At 40.9% G+C, this 21966-nt stretch overlaps 1 protein-coding gene across 1 annotated transcript in view; it reads left to right on the forward strand.

The window, feature by feature from the left end:
- The first annotated feature begins 5289 nt into the window (after positions 1–5289).
- The window catches only part of Ppp4r4 (protein phosphatase 4 regulatory subunit 4), an 85328-nt gene continuing 68651 nt past the window's right edge, over positions 5290–21966 (forward strand). Inside the window, exons 1-2 of the mRNA XM_051196536.1 lie at positions 5290–5625; positions 7001–7074. Coding sequence (XP_051052493.1) covers positions 5503–5625; positions 7001–7074 — 197 coding nt within the window. The 5' untranslated portion in view covers positions 5290–5502. The remainder of the gene's footprint in view (positions 5626–7000; positions 7075–21966) is intronic.

Consider the following 21966-nt stretch of genomic DNA (forward strand, 5'->3'; position numbering starts at 1 on the left):
GCCTTACCCTCTCCGTGGAGCAGATGGGAGGAGGGGGGAAGTGGAAGGGTGGGAGGGAAGGAGGGAGGGGGGACTGGGATTGGAATGTAGAAAATTAATTAATTAAAAAAAAAAAGAGGGTGGGAAAACCACGCCCTGAGCACGTGTCACTGGTGAAGACAGGACTGAGACTCAGGTTTCCTAGCAGCCAGGCTACTTCCCACCTAGGGTGGCCATTAGAACACTTACAGACGACAGTCATCAAATTGATCATTTCTTGTCACCAACCTCCCCTTCTAATAGCCAACATCAAAGCTATGTCTGTGTAGTCAAGCAATCGTGAACCAAAGAGTGAACCAAATCTCAGATGACACAATTATAGAGTCCAAATATGCAATACTTCTTAGCTGCAGCAGGGTAAGATCCCCATAATGGATCAAGGGGAAAGGGGGCAGAATTTCAGAAATTAACACGAAGGGAAACCACATGGGCCTTGCTCCCTAGCAAAGCTTTTTTTGTCGGACTTTCTTTTGTGGGGTCACCAGCCAGCCCCAAGTAATGACACAGAGACTTATTAGTAATTATGAAAGCTTTGCCTTTAGATTAGGCTTGTTCTGAACTTATAACTTAAATTAATGTGCTTTTATTAATATATGTTTTGTCACGTGGGTGGCTTTTACCTCTCTCCCATTCTGTATGTCTGATGTCTGTTGTACACCTCTGATTCTTACCCTCTGAGTTCTCTCTGCTCAGAAGTTCCACCTAACTTCTCCTACCTAGCCATTCAGCTTTTTATTACACCAGTCACAGTGACACATCTTCACACAGTGTAAACAAAGATCCACAATACCCCATGACTTTGCCTTCTCTCCATCTTCATCCCATCATATTTCTGTTCCTTTTCATTGCTCCTTGACATTGTTTGTAGACTAGGGAACATCATAAAATCAGGATTTTAGCTGCAGGTTCACCACCTGAAACATTGAAAATATAATTGTGAAGAGTGAGGAGATATACTCTATTAGATATTAAGACAGACATTAGTCCCTGCTTCTGTCCTCAGGGGATGTATTTCAGATGCTTGAAACCTAAGCTAAGAATGCAACTTTGTATATTCTGTTTTTTTCCCCCTATAAAACTACAAACCCATGGCAGTTTAATTTATAAATTAGACACTGTAAGAGAGCCACAATAGGAACTAACAATAAAATGGAACTATATTACAAAAAATAAATGTAATATAAACACAAGTACTGTGACACCATGATAACAAAGATGGCTGCCAAGTGACTAATGGGTGAGTGGTATATAACAGATGGATACTCTGATCATGGGTGATTCACATTCTGCCTCCATTAGGATGGAACAGAATGAGATAATCTCTGCTCCAAGTGGAGCATGATTTAAAGTTTTAAAATGGTTTATTGGTGGGTTCCAGACCACAGATGATAGGCCGTAAATGAAACCATAAAAAATGACATTGTAGCTTGGGAGACTACTATGTAACTAAGGCATAGGAATACAATCAGAACCTGGGAAAGTAGCTCAGTTTGGTAAAGTATTACCTTATTCATGAAGCCCTGAGTTTAATCCCCAGCATCACATCACACCAGGAATGGTAGTACACATGTGTGATCCAGAACTCGAGATGTGGAGGCAGGAGGATCAGAAGTTCAACGTCATTTTTGGCTACTTAGTGAGTTCTAAGCAAACGTTGGCTACATGAGACCCTATCTTAAAAAGAAAAGGAAAGAAAAAGAGGCAGGTGGTGGCACACACCTTTAATCCCAGAGGCAGGTGGATCTCTGTGAGTTCAAGGCCAACCTGGTTGGTCTACAGAGGGAGTTCCAGGGCAGACTCCAAAGCTACAGAGAAACTCTGTCAAAAAAGAAGGAGGAGGAGAAGGAAAAGAAAAGAAAAAGTAATTCAATAACATAACACTGGTCTAAGAACATCTGGATCACCAGAGCAAGGAGAGCTAGGAACAGATGTGTGTGTATGTGTACTTGTCATAGTGTCATAGCACAGAGATGCACAAACACATTGATAGGGGATGAGTGAAATGTTGGGTGGTGCTGCTGAAAAACTGACTCACTAAGAAGAGAAAACACCACATTTCCATTAATACTATACATAATTAATTCCTATTGATACTATCTTAGTGACCCCCTGATGGGGTGTGGTCTAATTGTGGTAGGTGGAGATGTGAAGCCAGATACAGCAACAGGTAGCTGAGTATGTTGGATCTTGGGTGAGAAATGATTCTTTTGTTGAGACAGAGTCTCACTATGTAGCCCTATTCTAACTCTGGCTGCCCTGGAACTGGCTACAGAGCTCAGGCTTGTCTCAAACTCACAACAATCTGCCTCATGAATGCTGGGATCAAAGGCATGTACCATCACACCTAGGTACAATTCTTAAATTGATTTCCCCCAAATATACTTCCTGTATGAGTTAGGGCTCCCTAGGGTAACAGGATTTATAGAATGAAGCTCTCTTTATTTATGGAAAGGGGATTTATTAGGCTGTAGTCCAGCTAATCTAAATCTCTGTCTATGACTGGAAGGTCCAAGAATCAGGAGTTGTTCAGTCCAAGAGGCTGGATGTCTCAGTTGATCTTCAGTACATGCAGGAATCCCAAAGTAGGAGGCTCTAGTGCCTGTGATGGAATGAATTTGCAAGTGAGATGAGAGCAAGCAGGCAAAGAACAAAGAGCTTCCATCTTCCATGTCCTTATACAGGATTCCAGCAGAAGGCATGGTTCAGGTTAGAGGTGCGTTATCCCGGTTCAATCAAAAGGTCTGGATTAAAGGTTTCCTAGCCCAAAGATTTGGATTGGAAATGGATCTTCCCACTTCAAATTAAGCAAAAACAGAACAACAACAACTAAACCCCTCCAAAAAACCCTCACAGATGTGCCCCTCCAGTTTTTTGGGCTTTAGTTAATTCCAGACATAGTCAGGTTGATAATCAAGGATAGCTACCACACTCCCCATGTCTAAAATGTATTTGCTGTTTCAAAATGAAATATTTTTCATCCACTGTAGGATAGCAAAGACCAAATGAATAGGACACTAAAGAGAGAGCTATCTGCGTTGCTCAACCATTTCTCCTAAGATGTTCAATTATTTATTGAGAATAATTATTTAGAATATATAAGAAGTTCCTCCAATTTACTTAGAGAGATAATAGGAAAGCAGAAAAACAAGCAAAGGATGTAAGTAGGCATATCACAGGAGGGGGAAAATGTGGGGTGCTTAAATATGTGGAAAATGGTGAACATATCAAATCATAAAAAACCACAAAGATGATTACAGTGACACTATTATCATTAACATGAAATGTACCGCAGGTAATAGCATGTGTCAGGATGTGGCATGTTGAAACAGGAACTCTCCCCTCATTTATTCGCTAACGATTGGATAAAGCCACCCTAAAGGGCTGCATGGCAGTGAAGCCAAGGCCTGAAGACTGCAGGACCCAGCAATTTCATTTCTCTCAAAGCCTACACGGGGCAGGTCTAATGTCCACCTTATTGCTGTCTGTGCTAATTTTTGAGTCCTTGATGGTAGTATTGGACATGCAAGTAGAGTGTGTCAGTGGCAGGATTAACCCTCTTCCCCCAGCATACAGAGCCACACAGCTAACTAGAGCCCTTTTATGGGTCATATCTTACATTTCCCAAAAGGCCATATCTTAAAGTCGTAGTTATCAATCACAGTGCTATCTGGAGATGTCAGAAACAGGTTACTGAGAGCATGCCCTTAGGTCCTCCAGCAACCTTTCTGTGGTCACAAGGTTTATTTTTGTAAACCTGCCACCTCAGGTTCCTGCCATGAGGCCCAGCTGCAGCTTCAGGCTCACAGCAATTGGATCAAACGACTACGGACATAAATCTTAGGAATCATATGCCAAATGAATGTTTCTTCCTTTACGTTTATTCTGTTAAGTATTTAGGCACCGTGATGAGAAACTAATATACCTCTGAGATGTTAAACTGAGGAAAAATTAAGCAACAGAATGAGTTCTTACCTCAGACAAACCAAAAGCATTAATTTATTTTGTGATATGTACATATAATGTGGCACATTTTAAACAGAAGTGTGTGTGTGTGTGTGTGTGTGTGTGTGTATGTATGTGTGTGTGTGTGTGTGTGTGTTATACAGGGGTGTTTCATGAGGAAGCCAGAGAAAGCTATGCTTTTCCCCTTTAGGACAGGGTCTTACTGAAGCTGAATGCTGAATGCAGACTGCAAGCTTCAGGGATCTTTTGGGGGGTTACAGGCTCATGCTGTTTCTTTTTTGTGTGAATTTTTTTGTTTTGTTTTGTTTTTGATCTTAATCACTGAGCCATCTCTTCAGCTCCAACTTAGTCTTAAAAAGTGTGTGTGTGTGTGTGAACGTAAGATGGAATAAGTGTGGAGGTCATATGATGACCTGTAGAGTTAACTCTCTCCTTCCATCTAAGTGTGTCCAACAATTGGAACTCAGGTTATCGGGTATGGCATCTGAAAGTGTTCTTAACAACTGGGCTATCTCTTTAGCTCCTCACCTGTCTTATTCTTGCTAGAACTAAATGTAAGCGAGTCAGTTTGCTCCTCCAGGGCAAGGCACTATTCCACCAAGGTCTTAAGTATCTCTTTCCACCCACCGTGCCAACCACTAGCTCCTGATACCCTAAGAAGAGCTGCACTCGTCACAACCAGAACATGTCCAACTTTCATTCTAAAGGGCTGGCTCCAGCCTTTCTTAGTAAAGCCCTACTGATTTTTCAGGATTCAGTGTAGGTCTCTCTTCTAGGAGGCTATTTCCCTTCGCCAACGTCAGCGCTGCAGCATTGTATTCCCATACACCTGTCCCCTACCTTCAGGCACACACTGCGCACTGAAAGTCCGATTTGGCCACTCAAGGGCTTAGCCCGGAGCTAAGCTGCTAAGTTAGCAGGGGCTTGTCAGCGTCAGTAGGCGACCAGGAGGGCAGAGCAGAGACAAAAAAACTAGAGAAAGTTACTCGCACAGGTGCGGGACAGCCCAGCCCACCGTCCTCCCCCGCTTCACTCTCATTGGCTCAGCCTGCCCGCGCCCATTCCCCGCCCCCAGTCCGCCTCCCGGCCTCCTGGGGGCGCGGGGAGCTCTGCGCACGCGCCGAGAGGCGGGGCGCGCCTCCTGGGGGGCGGGGCCAGGGCCCGGGAGCCCGACGGGGGCGCGTCGTTGCGAGGCAGTTGCGTCCTACGGCGCGCGCAGCCCCCGGGCGGGGGCGGGACCGAGGCGGTCGCTAAGGCGGCTCCCCGCTCTGGTCCCGCCCCCTCCGCGCGCCCCGCCCCCTCCACCCACCCCGCCCCCTCAGCGCGCTGCGCTCGGGCTCCCGCCGCGCTCGATCTCTCGTCGCCCGCGGCCTCTTGCTCCGCTTGTCCGCGGCCGAGAGAGGGACCAGAGAGTCCTTCTGGTGGGCGGCGCGGGGCTGCGCGCGTCCGGCATCCCGGGGCCGCTCGGGCCGGCCGGCGAGGGTAGCCCCTCGGCGGTCCATGCATCCGCCGCCGCCCGCCGCCGGCGTCGCGATGGATTTCGGGCAGAACAGCCTGTTCGGCTACATGGAGGACCTGCAGGAACTCACCATCATCGAGAGGCCGGTCCGCCGGAGCCTCAAGGTGCGCAGGGCCGAGAGACGCTCCCCTCAGGGCGGCTCGCCCGACCCGGCGGCGTCCGACGGCCCCTCGGCGCTCCAGCGCCAGTCGCCGTGTCACCGCAGCCGCTTCAGAGCCTCACTCCGCCGCAGCCGAGGGTCTGGAGCCCGCCCCGTCCCCTGACTGAGGCTAGTCCCTTCCTCTGGCAGGAACCAGCTGGGTCCCTTGACTGCGGCCGGTCCTGTCTCGGAACTGAAATCAGCACTGTCCCCTTACTGGAATCAGCCCTGTCCCCCGACTTGGCCCCTCGACTGCGGCCAGCCCTGCGCCCCACCCGGCTCCGGCCTCCCCCGCGAACGGCCAAGCCGCTGTTGTTGTGGCCAGTCTCCGTGTGCCCCTCATCCGCGGCCGGCTTCTCTCTGGGTCCGTGTCCCCAGGTTCTGGTCGCTGGCCCACACAGCCCTACATCCATCTCTCACTCGGACATCCCAGGTCCCATCCATACACGGTCCTCCTCCCACTTCTGCATAAGACCACGCTCGGGTCTCCCGGTGCCCAGGGCGGCTTGGCCTCCCTTCACCTCCCAAAGAGAGGCACCCTTCCCAGAGTCGTCCTAATTCAGGGTTTCAAAGCCTCTCTCAGCCCTTTGCTCCCTTCCAGAGTCACCATGCATCTGTTTCCTCCCAGCCCCTCCAGGACTGAAGGTGGGACCCTGCTCCCCAACCCCCTTGAGGGAGTCAACCTTCTGTTTATCGTCCCCCCCCCCACGATAACTCCCCCACCTGCAGAGCCATCTTCCCAGCCTTCTGAGACTCCAATCCTCATCCTCACAGACGGGCAAACCTAGTTTAAGGACCCCTCCCCACTCATCGGGCCACTCCCTCAATAGCTCTCTTGAAGCTTTGATTCCTTTTAGTCTGAGTTTATTCGGTTCCCAACCGGAACTCCAAAGCTTGTCCTCCTCAATACCATTCAGCTTGCAGTCTTCAATCTAAACCCCCCCCCTTTAAAACATTGCCTGGTGTGGAAAAACGCTATAGAGTCATATATATATATATATACACACACACACACACACACACTTATATGTATATATATGAGATAAAAATATGACTATATTTATATGTGTCCACATGTGGTATATATGTATATATATATGCATATACATATATATATGTATATGTATATGATGTTAAACCCAGTGAGGTCCCGCAGTCTGTAAGAGTAAAAACAGCCCCCTCCCCAGCACCCAATTGGAGGTGTTTGCTATATACAGAAAGAAGAATCATCAGACTCTAGACTAGTTGCTGTAACTGTGAATTTTTTCCACCTTTGAGGGTCTTTGGGAGGCAAGAACTACTAATGTTTGTATATCTAATTTGCATTTTATACTTGACAGACACCAGAAGAAATAGAAAAATTGACTGTTGATGAAGACCTCAGTGATATTGACAGAGCTGTTTATCTGCTCAGGTATGTCTCAGTCTTTCTGTCAAATTGCTGCTCTTTGCCTGTGGGGCAGACATGAACTGCTTCTGAAATGTCATGTTTTGATTGTTAATGGTGTTTAGATTTACTCTCCCACTTGAGTACGTTTGCATGCATCACAATTATGTTATGAATTAGGTTAGGTTTGGGCTTATGAATTTGAGAACTGAAATCAAATCACATACCTAATTTCAAGAACATTGCCTGGAGGAGGAAAAGCAGAACAGCCAATGGTTTGAATTGAATCACATCCTTTTAAAATTACTTTCCAACTTTGCTCACACAGGAGTCAGTTAGAATAGGTAAGATTTAAGGGTATCCAGTGATGAATTTTTAAGTTTATTGTAGAGTATGAATATCACATGTTATTTACTATAGAGAAAAAATTCATGGATACAGATTTGCGCTCAATATATATTGTTCATATTAGTTTTGCAATGTGAGCTTTATATTGCCCAAGTTTCTTTTTTAAAAAATTGAGTCTACTCTCATTTAAGTTTCAGACCATCTCAAAGATTCTATAGCATAGCTTAAGACAAATGGTTGTATTGTTGCTATATATGTGTCTGTTAATTCTACATTTTATCAAACATAAAGGTCTCCAGTCTCAAGCTGGGGCCAGGGGCAGGGTTAGGACTGTTCTTAACTCCTCTTACAGGTTTCAGGACCTTGCTGAAATAAACCTCATATGCATTTATAAACATATTAATACAAATGCTCTGAATCATTTAAAACGGTAACTATATTGATGAAAAATCTTCAGAAATAGACAATGTCCTAGGCATTTTTTTTATATGTTTAGGAATTGTTTTCACCTATATATATATTTTCCTTTTGGTAATTAGTCTTCACTTTTGTTGTTTGGAATCAAATTTTTGAAAACTGGTGTTACCTCCTAGTATGTCTGTTCTCCCTGTTTTCTTTGCTTAGGCCTACTTTACTAGTTTCTAGAGCTGGCTATCTTATACAGTTCTTGATTGTAGATGATAGATCATATTTCCAGTCCCATGATATTCACTGAATGATTATGTAAGAAATTCCTTCTCAAAGATTCTTCCTCCTCCTCTTCCTCAAACTCAGGGCCTTGCCCATGTGAAGCAAACTGTTTACCAGGACATTAATTACTATTTATCTCCTGGTGGCACCCTAGTTTCTGTTTTTACTATGTATCAATATACCTACCATCCAGACCCTGTTGATCATGGTCTTCAGTGATTTTATGAAACAAAAACCAAACCAACCAGATAAACCAACAGATTGGCAGGCAGGCAGACAGACAGACAGACACAAGCAAGCAAGCTAGCAAAGCAAAGTGAAGCTAGCTTGGTAATGCCACTGTTTGGGGAGGCTGATGCAGGAGAATTGCTGAGAGTTCAAGGACAGCCTGGGCTGTGCTGGGAATACCAGGGTAGCCAGTGCTTCATAGTGAGACCTTTCCTACCACTTGGCTTTCACAACAATTCTTGTGCAAATAACCAGACAGTTGAAGAATATCGGATACATTTCTCTTGCTATGCAGCAGTTAATGATGGAAAGTAGGTCCTCCTTATTGTTGTGGCATACTTCTTTTTCTTTTAGTGTACCCTGGCTTATAATCAGGTAATGGAGAGTCTTACTGTTCTTACTGCTGCCAGCAGACACCTCACTCTAGATGTCATAGATAAACCTTTTTTTTTTTAAAGTTTTTTCTTTTATAACTTTGCTTTTATTGTACACTAGAGAACTAAGTTGTCTTCCTCCCCCTCCCTCAAATATAGAACCTAAGTTTCTTTTAGTTCTGGAAACTTATGAAGACCTTATGAGACAGATTACCCCCCCCCCCAGATCCCTTTTTAGAGAAGAGAGTTTAAAAGATATCATGTGTCTCCTTTAGTTTCCTATGGACAGGGGAACACTAGTTTGCTTGTGTGTAGCTTATCCAGCTAGGTCCTTCTTTTGTATTGCTACCTACCCTCTTACCGCCTCCTAGGGTCAGGTGGGGAGGGCAGAGGTCAGGGCAGGATGGGGACAGGAGGGGTTTCTCTTTCAGGCCTGCCTCTTGAGGGATTATAGGAGGATTGCCTGAAGGGTTCTTCTCTAGGATTCAGGGGAAGGGATTGGGTTGTCTTATAGATGTATTCAAACTGTCACTGCTAAAGCTTGCTTTCCTATCTGCTCTCTTGGAGTGAGCTTTCTATTTTAAATAATTTATTCCCTTAAAAATTTGCTCTGAATATTCTAGAACCTAATAGGGACTTCTGTCTTTTCCCTCTGTAGATGAGTTTCAGGTTTAATTTTGAGTGCTTCACCATTCCTAGTGTTGGATATGTATTATTTACTACTTTTGTGTGTTAGATTTGCTTCCTTATTTTTCTTTTTTCTTTTTTTTTTTTTTTAAGATTTATTTTTATTATGTATACAGAGACTGCAGGCCAGAAGAGGGCACCAGAACTCATTGCAGATGGTTGTGAACCACCATGTGGTTGCTGGGAATTGAACTCAGGACCTCTGGAAGAGCAGCAGTCACTGCTCTTAACCCCTAAGCCATCTCCCCAGCCCGCTTCCTTATTTTTCTTACTGTGTGTTTTAAAACTCTGGGAATCCTTGAAATTATTTATTTATTTTATGTATGCATGCAGGTCTGTGTACCACATGCAGTCAGTGCCTGAAGGAGGCATTGGGTCTGATGGAACTGGAACCCCAGTTCTCTGGAAGAACACTGGCCATCTCTTCACCCACCAATTCTTGGAATATTAATAATACTGAATTAGAATTCAGTCAAATTAGCATTAGTAGGTGAAGCTTTACATTAGTGGAGGTTCTCACAGCATTTAAATTGAATCTAGCAGCCAATGACAGACAAGTTCACTGTTTACTTTGTCTGAAAGTGTGACAGGTCAGTTATCATTGCTGTTTTAACAGAAAGTTTGGAACATTACAGTGCTTGAAGATTTAACACAGATGATTTTGCAGTTTTGCATAAATATGATGCTGATAGACCCATCTGTGGCATTTAGCACCGAAGCAAAACAACTTCCCAGTAGTCACAGCTTGTGTCTTAGTTAAACTCAGATCACAGCATCTTTTTCCTGTTCTCTCTCTTCTGTGTGATTTTGGCATGTATTTTAGGAATGTACTCACAATATGTGAATAATTTTATTAGAGAAGAGTCTAAGTATGCATACTGTATTTTCACTAAGTAAATTTTCACTCATAAATCTTGAATTGTTTCATAGATAATCCTAGACTCTTAAGGCATTTAAAACCCTTCCTTGTGCATGGTGATACTCTGTTTGTGACTCACTTTTATTTTTTTTATTTTTTTGGAGACAGAGTTTCCCTGTGTAGTTCTGGCTGACCTGGGACTAAGTCTTTAGACTAGGCTGCCTCTGCCTCCCAAGTACTGGAATTAAAGGTGTGCACCACCACTGCTTGGCTGTTCCTCACTTTTTAAAATGGCTTTACTGAACTATGTTTCCCATTCCATTATGTTTTTCTTTTGAAGTGAACAGTTAGTGGTTTTCATGTATTCATAGAACTATGCAACCGACACTATGTCAAGTTTAGAACATTTTCATCTCTCCACTCCTCATAAAGCTTGCAGCTACATCTTACTTCTGAATCCTTTCAACTTTTGGGAGCTACTTATTCTGGAATTCCTATAAATGGAATGATTTGTTCTGTGATTTTTGTATCTGACTTCTTTTACTTAGTAAAATGTTCAAGGTTCATGGTAGATCATCATCATTACATTCTTTTTGTTGGTAAATAGTGTTTTATTGCATGGGCATATAGGGGTCTTCCCTTAACTAAAGGCCATATGCTTCAGGACCCCTTACTGGATGCTGAAACTCTAGAGTACTGAGTCCCAATACTTATCACATTACTAAGAATATAGATGGTCATAACTTTTGTAGTTTGAGATTAGCAACAGAATAAGCACAAATGCCTTTTTCCTTATCATTTTTACAAAACCATCTTTTCTACCATTTGTTTTAGAAACTTCAGTATACTGCTTTTTTTTCTTTTTCTTATTGAGAAGTTCACCTTCTCACTTAAAGGAAGCACTTCATGGATCCTCTCTGGCATATCCCAAATTGCTAGCACTACTAGCCCTATGCTTTGACCATTACTAAATAAGGAGTACTTACACACACACACACACACACACACACACACACACACACACACACACACACACGAGTGCTATATTGGAAGACATTGCAAGAAGAAAAATTTTATCATTCTTGCAGAAATTGCATGCTATTTATAAGTTTTAAAAAAATTCTGGAATTACCTATTCACTATCTTCTGATAATAATTAAGGATGGATAACACACTACAGAAAACAAAATCTTGTGTAAGGAGGAACTCTTGTATCTCATTCTGTTGATCCGTTGATCCATTCATCAGAAGATAGACATTTGAGCTGTTTTTACTCAGATCTGTACATTGGAGCAGTAATGTTGATTTTTTTTCACTGTCCTTGGATCCATGTAGTTACCCCTTACTCTGCCTTTCCTCATCTCAGAATATCCCTTCATCAGACCTGTCTAACATTTACCATCCCAATATCCAACTGCAATCTCGTGCCTACTAGGAGGCCTTCCCTAATGCCAAAGCTTCTCTCAACTTCTTGTTGTTTTAGTATTTAGATCCCTTAAAAGACAAAGATTCCTTTATGTTTCCAAACTTGTGTGCATTTTCTTTAACATAGTTCATGCTTTTGAAGTACAAGTTATGTTCTGTTTTTTAATTCTTTCTTGTTTATTTTGTGATATGGATATATATACATATTTACCCCCAGAAAGGGTTTCTCTGTGTAACAACCTTGGCTGTCCTGGAACTCACTCTGTAGATGAGGCTGGTCTTGAACTCACAGAGATCCACCTGCCTCTGACTCCTGAGTGCTGGGATTAAAGGTGTATAGCACCATGCCTGGCTGAATATATACCTCTTAGCACAATGAACTATAAGATAGACAAAACCCTAGAGGAAATAAGCAACTTTTGATTGATTGAGAGAGAGAGAGAGTGCGTGCATGTGTGCATGTATGTGCATGTGTGCAAGCATGTGTCATGGGCAGTAGAATCAGGCCATACCCTATTTTATTATTCATTGCTTCTGTGATTATAGGAAAGTTACTAAAGTTTTGGAAGTCTGAATTTTTTCCTTGGCAAAGTGAAGATACCCATTTCCCAGAAATGTGAACCTTGGGGAGCACTTAGCACCCAGCGGGCACCCAGTTAATTCTAGCCTTCAGTCTCTGTTTTGCTTTCCCTGCTTCTCCAACACCCAGAGCTCAATGCACATTTCAAAGTCATAAAGTGGATAGTGCTATTGCTTTTTCCTTGCAATAATTTAGTAAAGTGTAAGTAAAGTTATCAGCTGCAGTTTGTGATAGATACCTGTGAGCCCTCTTTGCTGGTGGTACTCACTAGAAACCAGACTCTCCACAAGCATTTTCAACTGAGTGACAGTGATGCCCCATCTTAGCAATGTGCTATTGATATTTTGCATTGAATGTGTTCATTGGATAGTGCACCTAACCCATCTTTTTATGTTTCTTCACTTTTAAAGTCACTTGAAAGTATTTTGCACTTTGTGCTGTGAGTTTTCAAACATTTTGTACTCTGGCTGTCAAGGGGATTCAGGGGCAATGAACACAGGGCAGTAAATTGTGGTTCCCACTAAGAGCTCCACCTCACTCTGTGTTTAAGTCCCCAGTGAGATGGAAGCCAGGGGCAGTACCAATGATTAGCTTTCTATCATCTAGTTTTTGATTTTTATATTACAGAATTCCTATTTCTCCTGCTAACCCTGGAAAATGCCAGTGTATGCGTGTTTTAAAGAGCTGCGATTTCCTCACATATTTTTTACTTTTTATTATTGTTGCGATTTCTGCTCTTTATTGTTGAGACCTTCTGCTTCCAGTGTTGTTTTAGTCATTCATGGTGAGGTCCTACAGTGTATGCAGCCTGTTCTTTCTACTCTTTAAATACTTAAGGTATGACTTTGTAATCTCATTTTGAAGAGGGACTTTGTGTGTGTGTGTGTATGCTCCTCCAAAGCAAACCTTGAATATATACAGAAATGTTCAAAGGTTGTAAATATGTAGCTTGTTGAACTTTTATAAATGAACACAGCTAAGGAGCTAGTATCCATATTAAGAAATCAAACATTATCTATTGGATTAACCCTGTAGACACTCACAAACTCATTCCTTTCCCCCCAGCTTCTTGATAGGAACCACAGTCTGGATTTTTTCTTTTGTTTTGTTTTGTTTGTAGTCTCTTTTGCTCAACATTTAAAAATAGGTTTATCCATATTGTTGCAAAGAGCAATAGGTAGTTTGTCTTCATTGCTGTATGATATTCTTGTAGGAAAGTATCACAACTTATGATGATAATGATGGGTGTCTACCTTGATTCTAGTTTGGGTTTTTATGCAGAATGCTTCTATAAGCTTTATATATGTCTTAGTAAATAGATGTATTTCTTTTAGTTATCTTTTCTAGAAATAGCATACTCCTATGTCCAGCTTAAAGGACTGTCTAATGGTGTTTGAAGTGCTTTTATCAGCTTCTGTTTCTTTCAGCATAAGTTGTCCCAGTTGATATATTTTTAGGAAACAAAGTGACAAACTTTGTAGCACACCAGCTATGACTGTCTGGTTGGCCTTTGGGTGTTTCTGTCCCTGTCCTGACTTCCTCAGGTCTACTAGCTTCTCTTCTCCCTTACAGGGGAGTGTCTTTTTTTTTTTAAATTTACATTTACTTATTTATTTCTTTTTCTTTTCTTTTTTTCCAGGGGAGTGTCTTTACACTTCACAGCTGGTGCTTATTCTGCCTAGGCTGTGGACAAGACATCAGACATTTTGTGTATTTTTGTCAGAAAGAGAAGCAAAATGGATGTTGGAGATGTTTGTTGTTGTTGTTTGTTTTCTGAAAGTACTGCCCTGGTCTCTGTACTTTTTAAAATGAGCCCAAGAGGTCCTATTTTTTAAAATTGCTGAGGTGACATCCTCTGTGAAATTGATGTCCAACTGATTTGCCATTTTACGTAGAAATTTCAGGACTCCTCATACTCATTGTTTGGTTAGGACCATTGTCTCCTGTATTAAGAGAGAGTTATAGATGGAATTCAACCGCTTGTCTTTGACCATTGCTAAAGGACTAGTTCTTGGCAAATTGAATTCCGTGATTTGGAAAAGTTCTAGGTCTCTGAATATGAGAGGCTTGTCTTCTGTTCTGAGGACAACTGCAGGAGGTATCTGGTTTCTTTTCCCTACATACTGAGCTGCAGGAAGCTCTCTCTGTGAATCAGAAAGCAGAACGGTCTCTTGGGATCTGCAGGAAAAGCTTCAAAATAAAAAGTGAACTATTTTCATCATTGTAAAAGTGACCCATATAATGTCATTGGAAAGGCATGGAGTTTAATAGCATGATACTGTTGTGAGAGAACTGGGCAAATTTTCATCTTGTAAGTATAGTTATTTGATTACTTATTAACATACTTAGAAATTTCTATAATAAAACATCATAGAATTATTTAAAGTAAATGATTATATACACTTGAATGAAATATAAGCCATTATGTAATAATAATGTAGCAATAATAAACATGTAAGTTTTATATACATGTATATTTTCACAAATAGCTAATTCACACATATTTTGGGGATGTGGGTGAGGATTGAATTTTATCCTACAGAATACATAATGGGTTCCCAGGAAGCATTTGGAATTGTACTCTTTAGCTTGCGGCCTTAAGTTGAAGTTAACAGTGGTTTCTTAGTGTCCACATCAAGAATTAGTGTTTATTATACAAATGATAAAAAATTGTCAAATTAGGGCTAAATGAAATTAGGGCAGTGAAACCACCGAACAAACTCTATTGATCATTTAAACCTGTACATGTTTTGACATAGACTGTTAAATTAGTACAGTATCTTTCATGGCTCATGTTGGCCATCAGAAGTAGGAGGCAGAGGACAATGCTGAGGCTAAGTTTCTCAGTCCCTGTTCCTGCCATATTCTCATAAGATTCTGGTGTATGACAGGTACATCAGAATTGTTGAATATTTTATGCCTCATAACATAATCTTCCCTCCAACCAGAGATGTTAATAAGGGAAGAGATTTGTAGTGCAGCTAGTGGTTACTTTATAATGAATCTTATGGGTTTAAATTGAAACATACCAAATATTTATTAAGCATTTACATGCTTTGCGTCTATTGATAAAAGAATGGGAGTGTGCTAACAGATACCTGCATTCAAGGAAGTCATTGTTTAGGAAGCAAATGAATTTTATGTATTTTTCATGGCATAGAAGTCATCGCTAATTCACAAGTACTTTTATCATTGAGTCTTATGTGGAGACTGAGGCTTATTCACTTACTTTGGTAGACCTTGGGTGGGTTGTGTTTCTTCTCTGACCCCATGCCTTGCCTAATCTAAGTAGGAATTTTAATGCCTACATTGTAGGATAGGTGAAAGGATTAGAGGTAATGCATGTAGATGGCACCAGCTTGATACCGAGTTGTGTTTTCAGCAAAAGGTGATTTTTTTTTTCCTTTTAAATCACCTGTTTTCAGGGCACAACATAGTTCACTTTTGATACCGAGGAAAATTTCCATGTCAGAGTTCTCTGTCCGGATTTCTAGGTTGTAATATCTAACCCCTTCTACTATTTTATGGAAATAACTTTATTACAGTATACTTCAAATAAATTAAGCATACATTTTGATGATTTTGAAAAGCAGATCCCTTGTCTGACCTGCATTTCAGTCAACATATAGAACATTCACATTGGTGTCCTTTTGAGGTTAACCCTCCCCTGACTCTGGGCAACTGATGTTTTTTGTGACTGTTGGTCAGCTTCACTTGCTCCAGAATGTAGACATATGTTTTTATATCTCTTGGATAAGTTTTTTAGAATGGAATGCAATGAGTCATCTGGCAAGTATATTTTTTCATTTTTATAGCTTTGAGATACAATTGACATCCAGTAATCTGTACATATTTAAAAGGTGAAACCTGGTGAGTATTTACATATATACTTATCTGTGACACTATTACAATCAGGTAATAAACATTAGTCATCCAAAAAAGTTATTTTGTATTTTTTTTTGTCATGATTTTTACCTGTTTCCCAGCTCTTCTCCCACTCAGGACAATTGTTGATCTGTTTTTTATTGCCGTAGATTAGTTTTCAATTCCTGAGATTCTATGGATATGAATAATGATTATATAGTCTTTTATTTGGCTTCCTTTATTCAGTATAATTACATTGAAATTCATAATTTTTTATGGATGTGAGACATTTTGTTTATCCATTAATCAATTGATGAACATTTGGGTAGTTTGGAGAATTTGTGTAGTTTTTGAGTATTAAAAAATAAATGACTAGAAACATTAATTTACAAGTCTTTGTATGAGCTTGGAATGGTAGCACATGCTGGGATCTTACAATATGGGAGGTAAAAACAGGGGGATCAGTTCAAGGACAGTCTCTGCTACAGAGTGAGTTTGGGATTATCCTGAGATACATGAGACCTGTTTCATTGTGTGTGTGTGTGTGTGTGTGTGTGTGCACACACGCGCAAGCGAGCGCTGCCCTTGCTCACTGTTAAACACTTAGAAATGGAGTGACTTGGTTGTATGCAAGGTCTATGCTTTCACCTTTATGAAATAGCTAAGCTCCTCTGAAGTGATGGTACCATTTTATGACATCCTGTATGAGCAATCTCTTTAATTTTAAGCCATGCTGATGCATATGTAGTGATATTCCATAATAGTCATAATTTGGATTCCACAGTGGTTAGGGGAGGTCATGTGTGTTAATGAGGCAGCCATAGGCAGTCTTTTTTGGTCTGTTTGATTCTTTGCTCATCATTAGGTATCCAAGTGTTTTCCTTCAGCTGGTGACTTGCCTCTTGATTTTCTTAAGCCTATCTTTTGAAATGTAAAATCTTTTAATTTTGTTGAGGCAGAGTTTATTGATGTTTTTCTTTATAGTTAGTACTTTCTATGTCTTGTTTAGGAAATCTTTGCCTAATAGGTCACTGAGATATTTTCCTTTTTTTTTTTTTAAAAAAAAGAAATTTTAAGAATTTAGCTTTTGCATTTTAGATCTACGTTCCATTTTCTTTAAATTTTATAAATGTATTAGATTTAAATGCACCAGGGGTTAATGTTAATGTTTCTTTAATATGGCTTTAGTAAGGGCCAATTTGCTTTGGTAAAGTCAAGTATTTGGCTTCTGTTTTTGTCACCTAAACTCTTCAGTTGATGCTTTTCCTGGTTTGGATGTTCAAAATGATAGGCTGAACCTGATAAAACCTATCCTTTTGATTCTAAGATAAGGAGATGGACATCAGTTTCATATTCCAACCACTAGGTGGTGCTAATAGAGATGACTGTGGGGTGAAACTGCAAGCTCAAACTGCCAAAGTGGACAGGAAAAACTTGTGAGGCCTCAACCCTTCAGGAAGAACTATAGGCAGCTGAGTAAAGCTGGGAGCAGGGGAGGTGATCTTTCCCAGGGAGGAGCACAAAAATGGGTTGTTTAGAGTCAAATTGTATATGAGGTAATAGGCAAGTTAATTAGCTTGATTCTGGTATCCATTCCACAGTGTGTACATTTCAAAGTATCCTGATGGCTCTGTGTGTGTGTGTGTGTGTGTGTGTGTGTGTGATATAAGTTGTCAGTGTACCTTATAAGAGATAAGACCTCACTATATTGTATATTTTGAATGTATATAAATTTTGTCAGTTATGTCTCAGTTAAGCTTAAAATTCCCCCCCCCCCCTTTAGGTTATCTAGGATATTAGTAATTCATCTATCATTAAGAGAAATAGAAAACTTTCCTAAAATAGGTATTTACTATGAGGAACATCAAAAAGAAAATTAACTTTCTCTTAAGGGAAACATTCAGGTGTAAAGAGTTATTTAGGAAATCATGAAATATCTTAGGGGACTGATTGGTAACTGTCCTAATCTGATTCTTGCTTTGTGGAGATTATGCTTTCACTCTGAACATGTCCCATGGCTGCTTTCTTTACTACCACAAAGTGAAGCCCACGAAAGAGGTTATTTGTGTTTCTAAACACCTGTTTAACTCTCTCATTCTATTATGTCCTATTGTTCCTTGTCCTTCATTGTCACAGATGGCTGGCTGAGTGTCTCTTTGTTCTTTTGGGCCGAAATCATGAGCAAGCAAGAGGAGCAGCTCCCATAGTGTTGATATCCCTGATCTCTTTTTTTTTAAATATTTTTTTTATTTAATTTTATATAACAAAGTCCAATTAAATGAAAACAAACATTTATACACAATATTTGGGAATTTGGGCGTCGTTCTTTCCAAACTACTTCCTGCTTATCCTGATCTCTTGAGTGTCAGAGGCTTACAGGCCACGGTTTCAAACCTAGAGCCCATAGCTCTGCAGCCTTGAGACTAGGGACTCATGGCTCCAGGCTTTCTAGGCCACAGACTTACTTATAGCTCGAGGCTCAGGTCAGCTTTGAGCTGTGAATGCCTTTGGCTCCTTGCACCCAGCAGCTAGTTTTGCAGCCCTTGAACTTGGGATGTTGGTGCCCTGGCTTCTTACCTCCTTTCAGCAACTCTGGCTGCATCCTCCCCTGTGTGGTCTCTCTTATTCTGTCATCCTTTATTGTTGCATTCCTTAGTCTATACTCCCTGCCACTCTCTGGAACTCCAAAGACAGCTTCTAACTGCTGAATGAATAGAGTGGCCTGGGTTCTTTTGAATGTCATTCTGTAGCAGGTTTTAGTTGCTGCTTGGGGCTGAAAGCCCAAGGTTTCATCCATTCTTGGAGCAGCTCAGTCTGCTCCACCTGTAGTAAAAACCTCAAAGAGGCAAAAAAAAAAAAAAAAAAAAAAAAAAAAAAAAGTCCATCTGGGAGAAGCCTTTATTGGAACCCAGTGTTACAACACAAGGGGAAGTGCACCAGAGAGAAGCCACTGGAATCAGTCTGAAAAGAGTAAAAACAGCATGTTTATGTAGCTTATGAACAGCCTGAAACCTATCACAGCCTTACTTCACAGTGCCTGGCTTCTAGACCCAATAGCGTGCCTCACATAAGCATCAATCACAGGTCAATGAGAAGGTGCTCCTTTTGCATCTTATGTGAGATTAGCTGCAGCGTATATGAAATCACCCAGCACACTGAGGCTTATTGTCGCTACACCTTGTCTGGAGTGTTGTTCCCGAGCAAAGCCTCCTGAAACAGAAGCCAGGACTTCAGCCACAGCTGTGGTGTTCCTTACAGCTGGAGTGGAGTTTCCTCAGAACAGTCGTAGAGTGTTCAAAGCCGCTGCTGCCTTGGTGACAGTTCAGCTGACTGCCAGAGGAAGGGCTTCTTTAAAATGTCTTTTACTTATTTTTCATTTATGTATGTACAAATGTCATAGCTCACATGTGACAGTCAGAGGGACAGCTTGTGAGAATGAGTCTCTCTTCCTCCCATGTGGGTCCTGGGGCTTGAACTTGGGTTGTCAGGTTTGGTAGTAAGTACCTTAACCTGCTGAGCCATATAACTGGCCAGGAAGGACTTTTTTGTTTTGTTTTATTTTTTGAGACAGGGTTTCTGTGTATAGCTTTGGAGTCTGTCCTGGAACTCTCTCTGAAGATCAGGCTGGCCTGGAACACATGGAGATCTGTCCCCCACCCCCAACCAAGTGTTGGGACTAAAGACATGAGCCACCACTGACCAGCTTTAGGCACCCAAGCACAAGGTTTTGTAAGCTGTCAATCAAATGGCTGCCTGACTCAGCCCTGATAGTTTTTGACCATTTAAAAAAAAATCAAAGGAGGGGCTGGAGAGATGACTAAGTGGTTAAAAGCACTTACTTCTTTGGCAGAGGCCCCTGATTTGATATCTAGCACCCACATGGTGGCTCACAATTGTCTATAACTCCAGTTCTAGGGTATCCAATGACTTCTCCTGGCACTGCACACCTGTGTTACACATGCATACATGCCTGGAAAACATTCATATTTACTAAATACATTAAAACATCTTTAAAAATCCAAAAGATGCTTACAATAATGATGCATGAAACTGACATTCTTTTAAAAAGTTAGCCTATTCTGCTTTTACCAAATAAGGACTGTGCACATGGATAGAATGCACTTAGATATTTCCCTATTACTTTTTCTTATTCCCCCCATCAATGAGTATTCCTGATTGTCTCATTTTTACTTTAGGGTTTCCCCATTTCCAGATTCCACACATGAGAGAAAGCATGCAGTTCATGCCTTTATGGAACTGTTTTTATTTCACTGGTGTGATGATATCTAGTTCCTTCCATTTTTTCTCAAAAGTAACATAATCTCAGCTATCTATCTATATATACATATACATATATATATATCACATATATCACAAAATGATATATACATGAATCCTCATCCTTTTGTTCACTGATGGGCATCTAGGTTGAGTCTATAACTTGGGTATTATTAGTACTACATCCTTAAATATAGGTTTGCTGATCTCCACAGTAGCTCTGATTCTTTTAGGTATATATGAAACAAAAGAAATTCACATTCCTCATAGTACTTAACAAGGCCCAACCCCCAGCCCAAAGACCTGGGTGAAGGGTTGGGTCCCTCTGATATGTCTCATTAGCGTAAGGGAAAGGAGTCCTTGTTCCATACACCTACATAGTGACTTAGTTGACTCAAGATCTCTTAAATGTTATAATTGATGTTTGTATTGCATTTCTTCAGACTGAGTTCCTTATTTATCGGCCTATCAGTCAGAGGAGCAGACAGGAACTATTATTATATGTTACTTGGACTTTGTGTGGGTCATAGTATCCACTCTGGATTTTAGTCATTATCTCCATACTATCATTTCCAAATCTGAAATGTAGGTAGTAGCTGTCCCTGACCTTTTTTTTCCTGAACCTCAGGCCAAGATCCTTTGCTGGCCTTCTGGTGTTGTACTTCCACAAGGTGTCTCCTCTAGAATGTCTTGCTGACCTTCCAGATATGAAATTGAATTCATCACTTTTTAGTCTAAATGTGTTTACTTGCTATTGAAGCCTGATTATCCTTTTATGTCATTTCGATTGTGTGCTCTCCTTTCCGCATCTAAGTACCCAGTCACTAATTGCTACCTGACAAAGTCTATTCTGGGCACAAAGCATTATTAGGTTGTGCTAGAGAACTGAGACCAGTGCGTGGTAGCCAACATTTCCTAGTAAGTACGTCCTGCAAGGCTGGGCCTTCAGTCCACTTGTCTTCTTCTGCAGCTCAGTAACTGGGGCTTGTCCCCTTGTCACCTCTTTTTTATAGGCGCCAGGCTCCAGGCCTCTGTCTCCAAGTGTCACTTGCCATTTTACTTTCTCTGCTGAACTTTCCTCTTACATCATCTTACTTAATCTGTCATTCCTGTTATGCCAAACATATCAAACATATGTTTAGAAGCATTTTAAAAGGATTTCTTTCCAAAGTTTTTAGTAATGGGGACATCATAAGCTTGTTTAAAAAAAACTAGCAGGGGAAGAGCTTCTGGAAACCTTTGTATTTTGCATGCCTTTACATCTTTCAGCACTACCACTGTAGCTCAGGAATGAAAGCAGACCATTAAAACTTTCCATTTACTCTGAAAACACTGCAGAACTATGATATTCATTATTATACTTTTCTGACTGTATGCTCACCAGTAGGAATACATTTTAAAGTTGTGATTGGCCATATACAGTGCATATTTGTGTGTGTGTGCTTATTAATATATGTATTTATGAACATTTAACAATAATTATTTTATGTTGATGTCTAATAAATCATCAAAGTTGACACCAAATAAATCTTAATATGGAACTACAAAATGGGAAAAATTTAAAATAAATTACATAAAAAATAAGA

Source organism: Phodopus roborovskii, unplaced genomic scaffold (genome assembly GCF_943737965.1).
Source record: "Phodopus roborovskii unplaced genomic scaffold, PHOROB, whole genome shotgun sequence".
Classification (NCBI taxonomy): domain Eukaryota; kingdom Metazoa; phylum Chordata; class Mammalia; order Rodentia; family Cricetidae; genus Phodopus; species Phodopus roborovskii.